The following is a 14591-nucleotide window of genomic DNA, read 5'->3' as shown; positions in this document are numbered from 1 at the left end:
ATAGATAGATAGATAGATAGATAGATAGATAGATAGATAGATAGATAGATAGATAGATAGATAGATAGATAGATAGATAGATTTATATGTATCACATGCTCTTGCTAATATAGCATGCCTTGCCATGAGTGTGTTGACAAGAATCTTGTAAAATGACATCTCCACTAGACAAAATCAGAGAGGCAAGGCTGAGATGCTTTGGACATGTGCACAGGAGGGAAGTGGAATTGGATAAAGGGTGTTGAAGATGTAGCAATGGAGCTGCCAGGCAGAAGGAAAAGAGGAAGGCCATGCAGAGGGTTGGTGTGACAGAGGAGGATGTTATGGGACCCTCAAAAGGAGCAATGGAAAGATGAAGACAGAAGACACATGTCAATGTCAGTCACATGACACAGGTTGTTTTTACATTTTAAACTTTTTAATGTTAACTCTAATTAACAAATCTAGCAAATATGTAGAACAGCAAAACTGATCTTTTTTTAATATTGAAGGGTTGAATACTTTTGTCTGAAGCATGTGTGTCACTGTGTCGCATCACCGCTGATACTCTGTAAAGGTTCAGAAAATCATGAGCCTGTTTTCTGTAGCTTTCTGTGGGTGACTGGCCTGGGCTGCAGTCACACCAGTTTTGCACATGGTCTTCTTTTTTTTAAACCACAAAGCTACGCTGCTGGAATGGCCGTGCTGTTGAATATCTTCTGGGTTAAGCAAGACCTTCCCTGAAAAGGCATCATCTGGAGAGGACCATTTTTTGTTTTATAACCTATATCACTCAAGAGAAATGTTGCTCCTCTTTTTTTGAGCCTTGAGGACAGGGTGTATGTGATTTCTAAAAAAAACCCTAAAATGTTTTGTTCACTGTGTTTGAGTTAGGCTTACACTAAATGACTGAACTTTCTTTGATATAAATCACTAACAAATTCCAACAAGATATCAGTAAAAAAACGAATACAAAGGAAACAAAAAAGCTTGAACAGATATAAGAAACCAGCTGAGCTGTTGTAGGAATTTTCCAGCCTAATTTGTGTCAGACCGTGTGTTTAACAGTTTTCTGTAAAACTAAATGAAGTCACCCATTCTTTTCATTGGAGCCTTTATTTTGTGTCTTAGTCTTACATACATCCATCTTCACAGCTAGTGTGTGTGTGAAGACTGAAACAACTGCACTACTTAGTTTATTTAAACGATAAACAATGAATACAGTTTGAAAAGTGCCAGTTCATACTGAATCATATAATACCAAATCAAAACACGTTAATGCTGACCCACGTTTTTGTCCACTAGGTGGCAGTATTCCCTGCTCCCTGTATGACACATTCACACCACTGTTGTTTTCTGTGGCAGCTGAATGAATTCATGGTGACAGGAAAAAACAAATTGTGGTTTGTCTCTGTGTGTGCGGGAATGAAGAAAAGACACCGGCCAGACAAATGTCTCTAATCTGTTACAAGGCACACAGAGCAAATCATAGCCTGTTACTGCAGCTAAGCCTAACTCCTGCATCATCTGAACAAGCACAACATTTCAGGTCAGACGTCTGTGAGTAAAAATAAGAAGGTGAGAGTTCAGTGTGATCAGCAAGCTAATAAAGTCTGGACAAAACAGAGCAACACCTCATCAAAAAGTGCAAAACATGTTGGCATCTTACTGACAATAAATGAGACAGCTATACTGTGTGTACCAAGCATATGAGTGTCAGATTTACACAACAATACAGTACACTTTAACTGTAAGGCACTTTACACATACTTTTCATTTACAAACTGTGTCACATAATACATCAAAAAATGTATACTACATCACTGATTTCAATGATAAGGCACCCCTGTATAGGCTGGTTCGTATGTCAGGTGTTAATGATCGATGACAAAGAACCCGCTGTTTGTGTTACGCTGCAAACACTGAAAACCTTTCTATCATTTTTCCATCACACCCAATGGCACAATCTCATTGATTGCTTTGCTATAACACAACTCTTAATCCACAGGTAGCTGCAGGTCTCCAGTAGAGTCCTTTTGGCCCAGCAGATTTAATAAAAGAAACAAATTCCAAGCACCAAACTTTCTTTCTGTCTAGAACAGAAACTAAGTTGGTGTTGGTATTCTACAATTTCAAATGTAGAATGTGCTGAAATTGTGAGAAACATCAAAAGCTGACCCCCTTCACCTCAGCTCAACAAGAGAGCGAGAGAGAGCCACAGTGGTTAGTGGTGAGAGAGAGAGAAGTGATCACGGGAACAAATAAGAGCAATAAAACATTATTTTCTGTTTCACCTTGGTTACATTTTACATATTAACACGCCCACACCGCCACATAAAGCCGCAGGAAGGTGCCACATTATGGTATTTTTAGTGAAAGCAGCTGAAGCACACGCTGCATCCTGTCTAATGTAATGTCTGTGCTCTGAATATGTAGCTCAGGCCAGCCCTCTGTCAAAGAGATGGAAATAATTCATATAATTCATGAAAATTTCAAGAGATTTTTCATTACAGTCATCTCTCCTAATACACACTGGGTATGTAACACTTAAACTGTGGGTAGAAAATTCGATACTACAACTAGAGAAAATGAAAATGACTGAACTGGTGTCCTTTGAAGAAGTTGCTTTGAAAACAAAGACTGGGTCTGGGACTACTCTCATCCTTGCTGACTTCAAGGATGGCAATGCAACAGCAATAAGATGGAGTTAGTTGCTGCTATCAGTTTGCAATTGAATGGGGTTAAGTTAGCGTTTAAATGCGGTCAGATTTTGTTAATATGGTGATCAACTGTGTTAAACTGGTGAAAAATACAAATTCATTGCTGTCTGTATCCACAGAAATTCATTTTAAACAGAAATTTACATTAACTGCTACTGCCAACCAGAACCATGGATTTAAAATTCAGAAATCCCTCCACAAATAATATAGTTGCTGCATTACGGTCATTTAACTCCAAGATGACATTGGCGCTCAGCAACTTTGCTTATATATAAAGACATAATGAGAATATAATTTTGGTGGCAAGCTGTTGAATTACAAGTTGTTGACTGTTAGACACTTAACCTTTAAGCAACCAGTTGTTGGTCCCAACTATTTGAAATAAGTCGCCAATGTGAAAAAAGTCAGTACAAACAATGACTGATTTTTCCTAGTCACAAGGAGGTGGTCATTCTATTGTTCTCTATGTGACTGAGACATATCTGAAAAAGCCAATGATAGAGGAGGTGGATACTGTAATGTAGCCCATGAGTACCAGCGTGCTAGCTCAGATTTGTGTGTCTACTTCTCAACCATCACAGTCAAGAAATATCCAACAAAATAAGAAGAATAAGATTAAAAAGCTAAGTCTTATTTGTACCCTCAGTGCACAGCGAGCACAGAGAGTGACAACTAAGGAACTAGCTTATTAATTTTTTTTTGTGTCACCGTGCTAATTCTGACTTGCTAGGAGATACATACTTGTGTCACAAAAAACACTACAGCCCACAAATCTTCAACAAAATAAGGAGAAAATAAGATTAAGTGTGGGAAAATTAAAACACTGCATATACCAGCAGCTCTGTGAGACACAGGCGAACTTGGGCTCAATACTAGCATGCTAAAATGCTCTTTATGATAATGCTAGCATTATTAGCACAAGGAATGTTTAACATGTTCTCCATCATAGCTTAGCAGGTTAGACAGCTAACATTTGGCTTGAAATACATAGCACTATTGAAGCTTATTAGTCGCAAAACAAAGTGCATAGTCATTTTTAGACTCTTTTTGATAGAGACTTAATTTTTGCTCTAGCATTGACAATATGGTTATTTTTTAAACTATACTGCAAAACTTAGTATGTAGGGATGACAAAGTGTTTGACATTTGGACTGAACACTTAAGTATTTCCCATAGATGTGGCTGTAGTCCTGGGGGTTTTCTGTAAATGTCCCAATGTAGTAAAATAATTTCTTGGGGCTAGATTTTGGGTTCAATTTTAAGCACCCCTTTAGTGTCATTAAACTTTATTTTACAGCTGTAATCAGGAAAGCAAGTTAATAAATAGCTTTTTAGTGCAGGTTGCACATTAAAAAATTGGTGGGTCTGACAAAAACAGAGGCAATTGAATGACATTAACGGTAATTACGGCACTTGGTCTGATCATTAGCATACAAAGCTTTTGGTGGCCACAGTGCTGGACATCATTACCGTATATAGAAAAGCGACACATGGATTATACACATACTATGTAGTAGAACTTCAGCTTTTTATAATAACATGCTTATTAACATACATCTTCGTCTCCCTTCTACTATTATCTGCTCAGTCTCCCATGGCAGTGCTGATTTTGTCTTATGAATGGCCTGTCCTCGTCTCCTGGTGTGACAATAGAAGTGACATTTGTTAAACAGCCACTTCAGTAAATGACAGGAAACTGGGCTGAGCAGAATAGTGAAAATGTCTTTGGAATCTGTAAAATAAAGAAATAAAACGAAAACAAAATTCTTCTTTTGGTGGGTAATGAACATTAAAAGGCTGCTGAGGTTCATTTGGTGGTCATCCAGCTGCACATATGGGCTCGGTATCATCTGCCTTTAAACATTCGGATTTTGTGCTTGTCTGCCAGCAGCAGGGTGACATTATATTCGTAATCTCCATCGTGGACTCCTGTGTGTCGGAAAGCTCCGGCCAAATGGTTCTCCTCCCAGTAGTGGTGCCAGTTTCCATACTGGTCTGCACCGAATCCAAACACACTGACCTGTAAGAGACAAGGTTAATCACAGTGAAACAACCACAGATGCTCTTAGTGCATAATAACATACTTTGCAGTATCTCCAAAGTTCTCCAAATGCCTTTTTTTAATCATCAACAGAGCGATCTTTGCTTCACAAGTCCAGTTGTGGAAGCATTTTGCAAACTTTGAAATTGATTTTTTACAGAAATACACTGTGCAGTATCACCACATGAGGCCAGTGATATGTGATGAGATTTTGGTGACACTAGAAAACAATTTTGTTTCTACTACCTATTTTTTTTTATTTAAAAAGAGAAATTGTTGTAATTTGTAGATGGTCTGGATGCACTCATCCCACAGCCTGTTACACAGAAACTGAATTCAATTTGGCTAGATCAGATGATGGCTCATTTTGATGAAAATTTGGTTCTAGCTCATTGTCTACACAAAATAGTTCGCTGTTGTCACGAATGATGCCATTTAACCAATACAAGCCTGATCAATTCAACAAGCAATGGAAACAATCTGAGGAGAAGAGGTGGAGCCAGGTCAAGAAAAGTAATTTCAGGTGAGCAACTGAATTTAAACACAACCTATAATTTCTCTTTTTTTTTTTTAAAGAAGGGAGACATATCTCAGCCATTGTCCATTTTTGCTTTTGCTTCATATTTTTTGTAGACTTCTAAGACATCAATATGAGGTTTAAAGGCCTGGGATACATCCCCTGAACACTGTGCTTTTCATTGTTTCATGTAGGGTGTACTGAAAGCTCAGTTTTGTTCTTATTTTTACTCTCTGTATGCATGAGCAGAACATTGTGTGGTTCTGACACAGATAAAACTGTTTGGATGGGTTTTTAGATTTTTCCAGAAGAGTCAACGGTTTTGCGAATGTAGTTTGAGAATTGGGTTTTGTTTTTAGAGTTATGAGAAAAGGGTGAAATGTTTCAAGAAATGTGTCTCTACAAGTGAAACAACTACAGCAACTGGAGGAAAGTGTTTCTTTAATTTGAACAATATTTCATTAAGGCGATATTGACATTGGAAGTTTAGTCAACATCTTTGCAGAAGCACTTCTGAACGCTACCAGATAGTGATAGCAATGGTTAAAAAAAGACTTCAGCGTTTATGTCCTCAGTCACTCATTTTGGGTCATATTGAATAAAAAACTTCATTCTTTTTATTGTTTTGTTCTTCCACACTGAACGTTTTTTATGAGGGCACATTCAAATCTCGCATTAAGAGATTTGAATGTGCAATCCAGTGTCAGTAATGGAAAGGAACGAATGGGATGCTATCAGTGATTGTACGGCCAGTGTGCGGTGGCTCTTCAGACCAGTCGATTGGCCCAAAAGTGCGTTGGCACACTGGAAATATGCCAGATTACCAGTGATAGTAGAAACGTTTATCTCGAGGCTTTAAATTGATCTATGGTAGCTGTTTCTCTTCTACACTCTCTATGGGTATACTTAGTTCTTAATTACTACATCAAAGCACATTGGCATGGAGGCACTCAGCTTGTGGCACTGGCGAGGAATTAGCCCAGGTTGCTTTTATAGTGCTCTTCCATTGGTCTTTTTTTTTTTTTGGTCTGGAGTTTCTCATCTTTCTCTTGTCAATATGTCATAAATTTTCTATGGGGTTCAAGTTAGGCAAGCTGGCTCATCAGTCAAGCACACTAAAACAACCTTGACAGTAAACCGTTTTGTAGCAGTACTGGCTGTGTGAGGAGGTGCTAAGTCCAGCTGGAAAATTAAATTGGCATCTCCATAAAGCTTGGATTCTTTTCAGATTCTGTGCCTCTCCATTCTTACTCCAGACTTTGAGACAGACAGACTTTCAAATGAAATGCTGAATGTCCTCATCTTAAGTCCAGTGTCCTCCACTGAAAAGAGGACATTGGACTACTGAACATAAATCTCCAACTTTCCATTGATGTGCCCTGATATAGCACTTTGAAAACAGCCAGGCTTTTCAGCAATGACCTTCTGTGGTTTGCACTCTTTCTGTGGGGTGTTGATGATAGTCATCTGGACAGCTGTCAAGTCAGCAGTCTTCCCCACGATTGTGATTGTGTGTATTGAACTAAACCAGGAGATCCATGATGTTTCTAATACTTGAATACTAATTTACTTAAACTCAAAATAATATATTCTAATAATATTTTATTTTTGATTTCCATTACCTGTAAGCCATAATGATCAAAATGAAAACAAAGAAGGTCTGAAATATCTCACTTTAGGTTTATTAAATACTCAATTTCTTGATATGTGCGGATATTTTATCTGTGTCTGTTCCTCAATCTTTGCCAGGTCACAATTCTATCATTTTACCTTGATGTAATTGAGTATGACATCACTGCAGGCTGAAATTATCTGCAGTGTTTGGACTGTATTTCTAAAACAATCTGACATCTTAGAACACATCAGATAAACACACAAAAATATGGATACCAGGATGACAATTATTCATAATGAAGTTTGAGGGTCACACAAATTAGAGGACTATCCAAGGAAAAACAATAAATAAGGAATTGGCAGGGAAATATGGGAGAAACTTATGAAAAATGGAGGTGTTGGCAGGAATGACTGAGCAGTCACATATGTTACCTATTAGAGTAGTTCTCCTTACCTCATCACATATGTGGACAGCGAGCAGCAAACTGAGGAAACCGGTCGAAGGATATCGTCCATGACTGTCAAGCCACGATTCGTAGACGTATTTGAAAAATGTTGGACTGTAAATCAACACCTGAAAAAGAGTGAGAAGAATTTCTACTCCTTTGTCATTTATCAAAATCAGGAAATGAAGAAATGTAAGTCACCAGTGCAGACTGCTTTTTAGGTATTCGGTCTAGAGCAGATTGTGCTGGGCCCCAAATCGAATTCTTTATGGTACACTTCAGAAAAGTGGATAATGGTATAAACTTAGAGACAACAAAATAAAGCCAAGATGTGCCCAGAATGTGCTTTGTGTGCCCTTTCTAGGAAAATAAACCCTCTTACCACATCATGCTTTGTAAAGTGTAAAAGAAAATAAGATACACTCTCCACTTCACCTTGATCACACAACACACAAAATGTTTTTCTCTTGAATATTATGGAATCAATTGACGTCAGTAGCCACTGAAAAACACCCTGCTATCATCTGTGTGATTAAAGAGCGTTGACTTCAAGTTGAAAACAGGACTTGTGTCTTCTATTTGATTTTATAAAGATATTTTTAAAGAACTGGCATGACCTGTTAGCGTGATGCTACACTCGGTCCACGCTACACTCGTGTGGCTGTAGTTGTTAGAAATTGTCTTGACTGCATTAAAATATTTTTTTATTGCCACTGATCCTCTAATACAGTGCTGTGCATATTTGCAACTTTAAATATTTCAGATCATTAAACAATTTTAGTATTAGATAAAGATAACAGAGTAAAACCAAACAGCATTTTTTAAATGATGATTTTCATTTATTAATGGCCTGGTGTGAAAGTACTTGACCCCTAAAACTAAATAATGCTTGTGGCACCCTTGGCAGCAAGAACCACAATGAAGTGTTTGCGAGGAGTCTTTTCAGTCTTTTGTCGCACTCTTCCTTTTAGATTAGTCTTTATTCAGTCATACTAAAGAGTTTTCGTGCATGAGCGGCCTGTATAAGGTCTTAATTAATCATCTGAATCAGATTTAAGTCTGGACTTTGACTAGGCCACTCCTAAATCTTCATTTTGTTTTTTGTTTTTTGAGCCATGCAGATGACTTGCTTGTGTTCTTCAGATCATTGTCCTGCTGCATAATCAAGCCCATGAGCTTCAGACCTCAAACTGAAGGGTGGACAATCTCCGTCAGGATTTTTCTGGAGAGCAGAATTCATGAATCCATCAATTTGGAAAGCTGTCCAGGTCTTGAAGCAGCAAACAGCCTCAGACCATCACACGATCAACACCATGTTTGACTGTTGATATGATCTCCTTTTTATTAAATGCTATTATTTTCAATCCAGATGTAACAGAACTCAAACTTCTCAAAAAGGTCAACTTTTGTCTTGTCAGTCCACAGAATATTTCTCCAAAAGTTCATTAAGATGTTTTTTTTTTGGAAATGTGAGATGAGCCTTTGTGTTGTTTTTTTCTCAGAAGTGATTCTCACCTTGGAAATCTCAGTTCTTTAGATGTTTTTTTCTGGGTTCTTTTGTGGACATCTGGATTAGTCATTAATGTAATGTTGGAGTAATTTTCGTAGGCTGGCCACTCCTGTTAAGGTTCGCCAGCGTTCCACCAGGTTTTCTCATTTGTGGTTCACTGGAGTCCTAAGCAATGAGAAATGACCTTTTAACTCTTTCCATGACTTTGTTTCTCACCTGCTTCTTTATATCATGTCATAGTTAGTTTTTAGATCTTTTAGCCTAGTTTACTTTATCAGACTTAAATTATTTCTTGATTTAACATATCTGGAAGTAATGAAGCCTGGATTTTGACTTGTGACATTTACCTTGTGAAATTACATCTTCCAGGTAGGTTTGGATATTTTTTCCCCCTAATAAATAAAATCATCATTAAAAATGTTGAGTTATCGCATTCACAAGATTTTCAGAAAACTTGACCTCTGACCTTATCCTTTAAGTTTATGTCACTGAGATTCAAACTCGTCCTAAATTTTAAGAAGATGCACCTATGGTTTCAATTTCAAAATCCTACCTCACCTCATTCGCTCGTTTTTGCATTTAAAAACTCTGATGCCAAGGCAGCCGATCATGTAATGGCAATAACCCATCAGCCTTTCACAGCTGAGGGTGAAAAACTGCATTCTATTTTTTGACAAGCTATAGTTGAATAATATTGTAATTTGTTTGATGGGCTGAATCTTTTAAATGTGACGATTATTTAAGAAGTGTGCAATTACCTCAAAGCACTGAACTTCTGCTATGATTGCAGTGAAGACCACCGCATGTGATTCACATAATTTTCATACACAATAAACCACTCCATGACCCTTTCTGACCAGTGGATGAGTGCACTGTCATCATTGGAGCCATTCTGTTATAGTTTGAAGGACTTTGGACCCAAAAGCTTTACAAGCAGGCAGAAACTCTACAGGCAGGCAGGTTTAACTAAAGGCTCACCTTTAATGGTGGAAAACTGTCCAAAAATTCAGAGAAACAGAATACATGACAGTCAAACACATAAAAACAAACAACAGTGAGATAAACAGACATTGCGACAAACACAAAGGGCAACTGAAGCTATTAAAAACACAAAGGCCTAATCAGGTGAAAAGGGAGCAGTTGGCTGGACAGACGGAATAAGGCACAGACGGACGGAAATATAAGGCACCAGGAGCAAAAGACTACCAAACAAAACAGGAGGTATAATAAGAAACATCTGGCACAGGGATGGAGATTTGACAACAAATTACGGGGAAACATCAGGGAGGCAGAAAACCTGAAACCTAAGGAAGTGATTTATACAACATAACTATGATCAAAGAAGACTAGATCAGAAAACTAAAGGTAAGAAAACATAAATATAAAACTGAGGCTACAAGGAAAATATTGTTAAATAGAAAATGAAACCCAAAGACTCAGAACACTAAATATAGGAAATCAAACAGTAAATGCCAAAAACCCAGGGTCTGTGACACGTTCACATCAGGATAGAAATGATTCAGTGCATTTCATAAAAATTCAAGTACTCACTCAAAACTTTGTATGGATTTGCAGTGACTCTAACCCTGCTGGGGTTCTCACAACGGCAGTCTAATTTTGTGAAGTGAACAAAAAACATAACCGATTGCACCTTTACTTTATACACAGTTCAAGTCATACTAAAATATGGCACAAACATTTCAATGTCAGTACTTTTATTATAAAATATTTATGCATTCTAATCGTCCTGATCATTTTCTAAAACCTTTAAAGCCTGAACCATGAAACAACTGCCAGAAAATTCAAATAAATTTGCATTTATAAGTTTTAGTTTGTAGAATTTTTGCTACATCTGGCATTTCTGTGCAATTTACTGCTCACAGTTAGTTTATCTTAAATCAACAAAAACATATAAGGGAATTAAAGTTATGGTTAAAAACAATCACAATGATGACGCAGAGGCCTCAAAAACTCATGTATCAAATGTGATACACTTGGCATTACTGTTGCTAATGCCAAGAAATTCAACATGTTGTCTCACAAATGGTTAAAAATATATATAAAGGAGTTAAAAAATGACAAAATCACTCTCCTTTGAACAAGGAGGTCACAAACAAGAGCTGAAAGTAACACTTGCATTGCAAGAGGGACTGAAATTACAACGCAAACCTCAACACGCTACAGAGTGACTGATGACTGATCACCGGCGTGAAGGGAAATAAGGGCCGCTGCTGTAGCCTACATTCATTATATTTCGGGCAGACATTTCACATCTGGAATGACTTATTCATTACAACAGCTGAATACAGTTATGAGTTTGGCATCAAGTCTCAGAGCTCATCAGCCCCTGCAAATATGATACAGATACAAATTTGGGAGAGATGAGTAAAAATTCCCCAGGAGCCTAGAGGTGAATGCTGGGAAGCTGGTGTAAGGGTTGAACATGTGAACATGGAAAATTCTGCGTCTTTAATAGACGGCCAAATTGATGTGGTATGCTTGAAGTGGAAACTATCAGAGTGCAGCTCTCGACAAGCTCGCAAGCCTTGCTCCATTAGCGGGAGGGTTCATAACCACTCCACAGGCTCTCCTGTGCTGTTGTATGTTCCAAATAAATTATTGGTTTTGGAACTATGTTGTTTAATGCGTGGAAATTTTCTTAATGCGTTACTCTTACATGTTCACCCATGCACTCATCTACTTGTTGAGAACTTGGTGAAGGATGACTCATCTGGCCTTCAAGCATGTTCTTACTGGCAGTCTGATCACGTCGTCATTGAGATTCTCACTTGGCTGAGGGAGAATTGCTCTTCTGTTTTTCCTTTTATATCACACTGATGCATAAGAATAACTCAGTTGGCTTCAGTGCAGCTGTTTCTATTAAAACACTATCCAGGTGAGCGGTTTGTTTTTAAGTGAATCTCCAACAGTGAACCCTCTTTAAAAGTCATTTACCCATTTTCCTCTTGAAACAACGGCGCCTACTGATGCTGTAATAAAGTCATAACTCACCTTGTCTTTGTTTGCCTTTATCCTGGACATCACAGGTAAATATGTGCTGTAAGACAAGAAAAATTATAGGAGTTTAGACCATTGAATTGTCTAAAGCAGGGTTGTCAAACATAAGGCCCTGGGGCCAGAATTGGCCCAACAAAGACTCCAACCCAGCTAGCCGGAGTGCTTTGGAGAATGTGAAGGATGGCATAAATTTTGGATTTCTAACTTTATTTTCATAAATTTTAAATCTCTTCTTACTAATAAAGACTGCTCTCATGACCATAGCAGTCCTACTATAACAAAGTGAGTAAATAATAGATAAACAGAGTTTTTACAATCGTTGAAACAAAATTTGTTAAAAAATATAAACTTTCAGTTTTATACTTACAGGACAGTCTGGAGTTACCAGAACTCCTTCTGTAATTTTACACATTCACTTCTAATAATTTAAGCCCAAATCATGTATTACAGAAACATACTTTTGCATGTATTTTCCTTATATTAAGAAAATATTCATCTTCAGGATTAAATGTACAAATAAACTTCTCTATACTGACAGAAAAGGGACTTGAGATCAAAGTGGGCTGTATGGGGCCCATAATCTAAAATGAGTTTGATACCCCAGCTCTAAAGCATCCCCTGAAATGTTCTGCTGAACACCATCTGGCAGGTTACATGTTTGTAATGAAATGCCACTGATGATGTATAAAAATGAATGCCCAGTGTCCCTCCTCACCTGTATCAGGCAAAGTAATTAAAACCTCATGAACAGAGTTTGAAGTCATTACAGTGACTAATGCGCACCGTCAGCCTCTTTTTTTTTGCATCGTTCCTCACATCAGAGCTGTTAGTGACAACACATGATTTTTAAATAGAGGTGTGTGTGCAGTGCAGCAAAGTGAAGAAAGAAAAAATGTTTACACTCAATTGTTAATAGAGGTTTCCTCTACTTGAACATAGTAGAAATTTGTTAAACTTATTAAATGGTAAAAAAAAAATAGGAATAACATACATTCTTTTCGAATAGGATAACACAAACTCTTGGCCTTTGCAAAGTAATTGTGCTTACATGTTTAGTCACCCATCCTAGCTGTCAGAAAAACCCTAAGTGTGTCTCATTTAAAGAAAGAAGATGGTACAGAGAAAAGTGTTTCCAGGAATTCAAGTGGGCACAGTGGGGGCAAAGACCCAGTCAAGAGGAGCCTGTGGGAAATAAATATGCATCCATTTGATATTTGTCTGAAAATTCCTAAATATTTTAGTTGCGGACAGACCTGCAGCCTCCATAAACGTGCATTAGGAGACATGGCTGTCCTACAACAATATAGTCACTAAAGTGAAAGACAGGACTCTATTGTGAGAGAAAGGAGAGTCTCACAGATCCTATTTAAGATTCACATACGCAAAGCAAATTCAATTTAATTAAATTTTATTCATCTAGTGCAAAATGGCCAGCCATCTGCTGCGACCACTATGAAGGTGGGAATCAACTTTTCAAGCCTTAAAAAACAGTTTTTCATGGACCCAGCAGATTTTCAAAGCCCCATTTAATTTAACAAGCTTAGAAAATGTAAAACAATATAAATAACTGATAATAACTCATATCTCCCACTTAAGATCTATTGGCTGTTGGGTTAATGCTGACATTACTCTCAGCAAAGTGAAATTTAATGATGCAGAATGATTGCTTTGGCAGAGTTGGAAGACAACTGCATATTTATGGGCAACATTTGTTTGGCTACTTGCACCATCTAACATGCTGGCGTGATTGAGTTATTGGCAGTAGCATTAATTGGCTGTGACTTCATTTTTTTTCCTGGATGTCCAGTAATCAAGCTAATGATTATGGTTCACTGGGGGTGAAACAACTGAAGGTGAAATTTACTGGAAAATTTCAAAGTGAGTGATTATCCTTGTTTGGCTATGTGACAAACAGCAATATTGAGCAAGTCTGATTGCTGTGACAATCTGGTATTTGAAGGATGTAAATGAATCTGGGAATGCTGCACATGAAGTATGCCTGATTATGCATTTGGGGCTTTTACATTTCCATGCTAGTGAAAATGTTTGAGCTGATTCCAGTGACAAATGAGATGGTAAATGAAGCAAATCACATCCAACTCGGAATAAAAGAGAATGTCTGTGAAGGTTCTCAGTCATCCAGGTCATCGTAGTCAAAGGAGATTGCAAAGAAAAGCGTCTGGACTTCTTTAAGTTGCTTGAAGACGTTTCGCCTCTCATCCGAGAAGCTTCTTCAGTTCTAAGGTCCCCACCATTTGACCTTAGAACTGAAGAAGCTTCTCGGATGATCTATGCTACATGAAACCTGTGTGGAAAAACATTTTTATTGTCTAGTTACACAATAAAAATAGACTAACTGAACTCTGTGTAACTATTGAGAATTAAACTCCATTTGACCTCATGGCTATGCTTACATGCTGGCACTGCCACAGTATGCTGTCATACAGTCAGCAGGCAGAACACAGTGGGAGTAGATGGGATGTGTTGTGTAGCAGGCATGCTGGAAAGGTCAAGCTGTGCCTGATATGTTTGCCATATGAGTGACGATTCATGGTGTAGCCAGCATATCAATCCTTGTATATTGTGTATGCTTGTGATACATGACATGATTTTTACTTTAAATAACAAAGACAAGAGTCGGTGGCTCTTTGTTCTACAGGGTGGGCCATTTATATGGATACACCGTAATAAAATGGGAATGGTTGGTGATATTAAAGTCCTGTTTGTGGCACATTAGTATATGTGA

The 14591-nt window shown here is 37.7% G+C and overlaps 1 protein-coding gene across 4 annotated transcripts in view; it reads right to left on the bottom strand.

Moving 5' to 3' along the window:
* Positions 1–1076: 1076 nt before the first annotated feature.
* Positions 1077–14591, bottom strand: part of LOC102305239 (CMP-N-acetylneuraminate-beta-galactosamide-alpha-2,3-sialyltransferase 1) — a 112826-nt gene continuing 99311 nt past the window's right edge. For all 4 annotated transcript variants that reach the window (XM_042228661.1, XM_005942576.3, XM_005942577.2 and 1 more), the window contains 3 exons: positions 11840–11885; positions 7326–7445; positions 1077–4719 (listed from right to left, as the gene is read on the bottom strand). In XM_042228661.1, coding sequence (XP_042084595.1) covers positions 4546–4719; positions 7326–7445; positions 11840–11885 — 340 coding nt within the window. In that variant the 3' untranslated portion in view covers positions 1077–4545. The remainder of the gene's footprint in view (positions 4720–7325; positions 7446–11839; positions 11886–14591) is intronic.

Source organism: Haplochromis burtoni, unplaced genomic scaffold (assembly GCF_018398535.1).
Source record: "Haplochromis burtoni strain Fernald_Lab_line unplaced genomic scaffold, NCSU_Asbu1 Contig_340, whole genome shotgun sequence".
Lineage (NCBI taxonomy): Eukaryota > Metazoa > Chordata > Actinopteri > Cichliformes > Cichlidae > Haplochromis > Haplochromis burtoni.
Note: the sequence above shows the minus strand (reverse complement) of the source record. Positions and strands in the feature narration are given on the sequence as shown.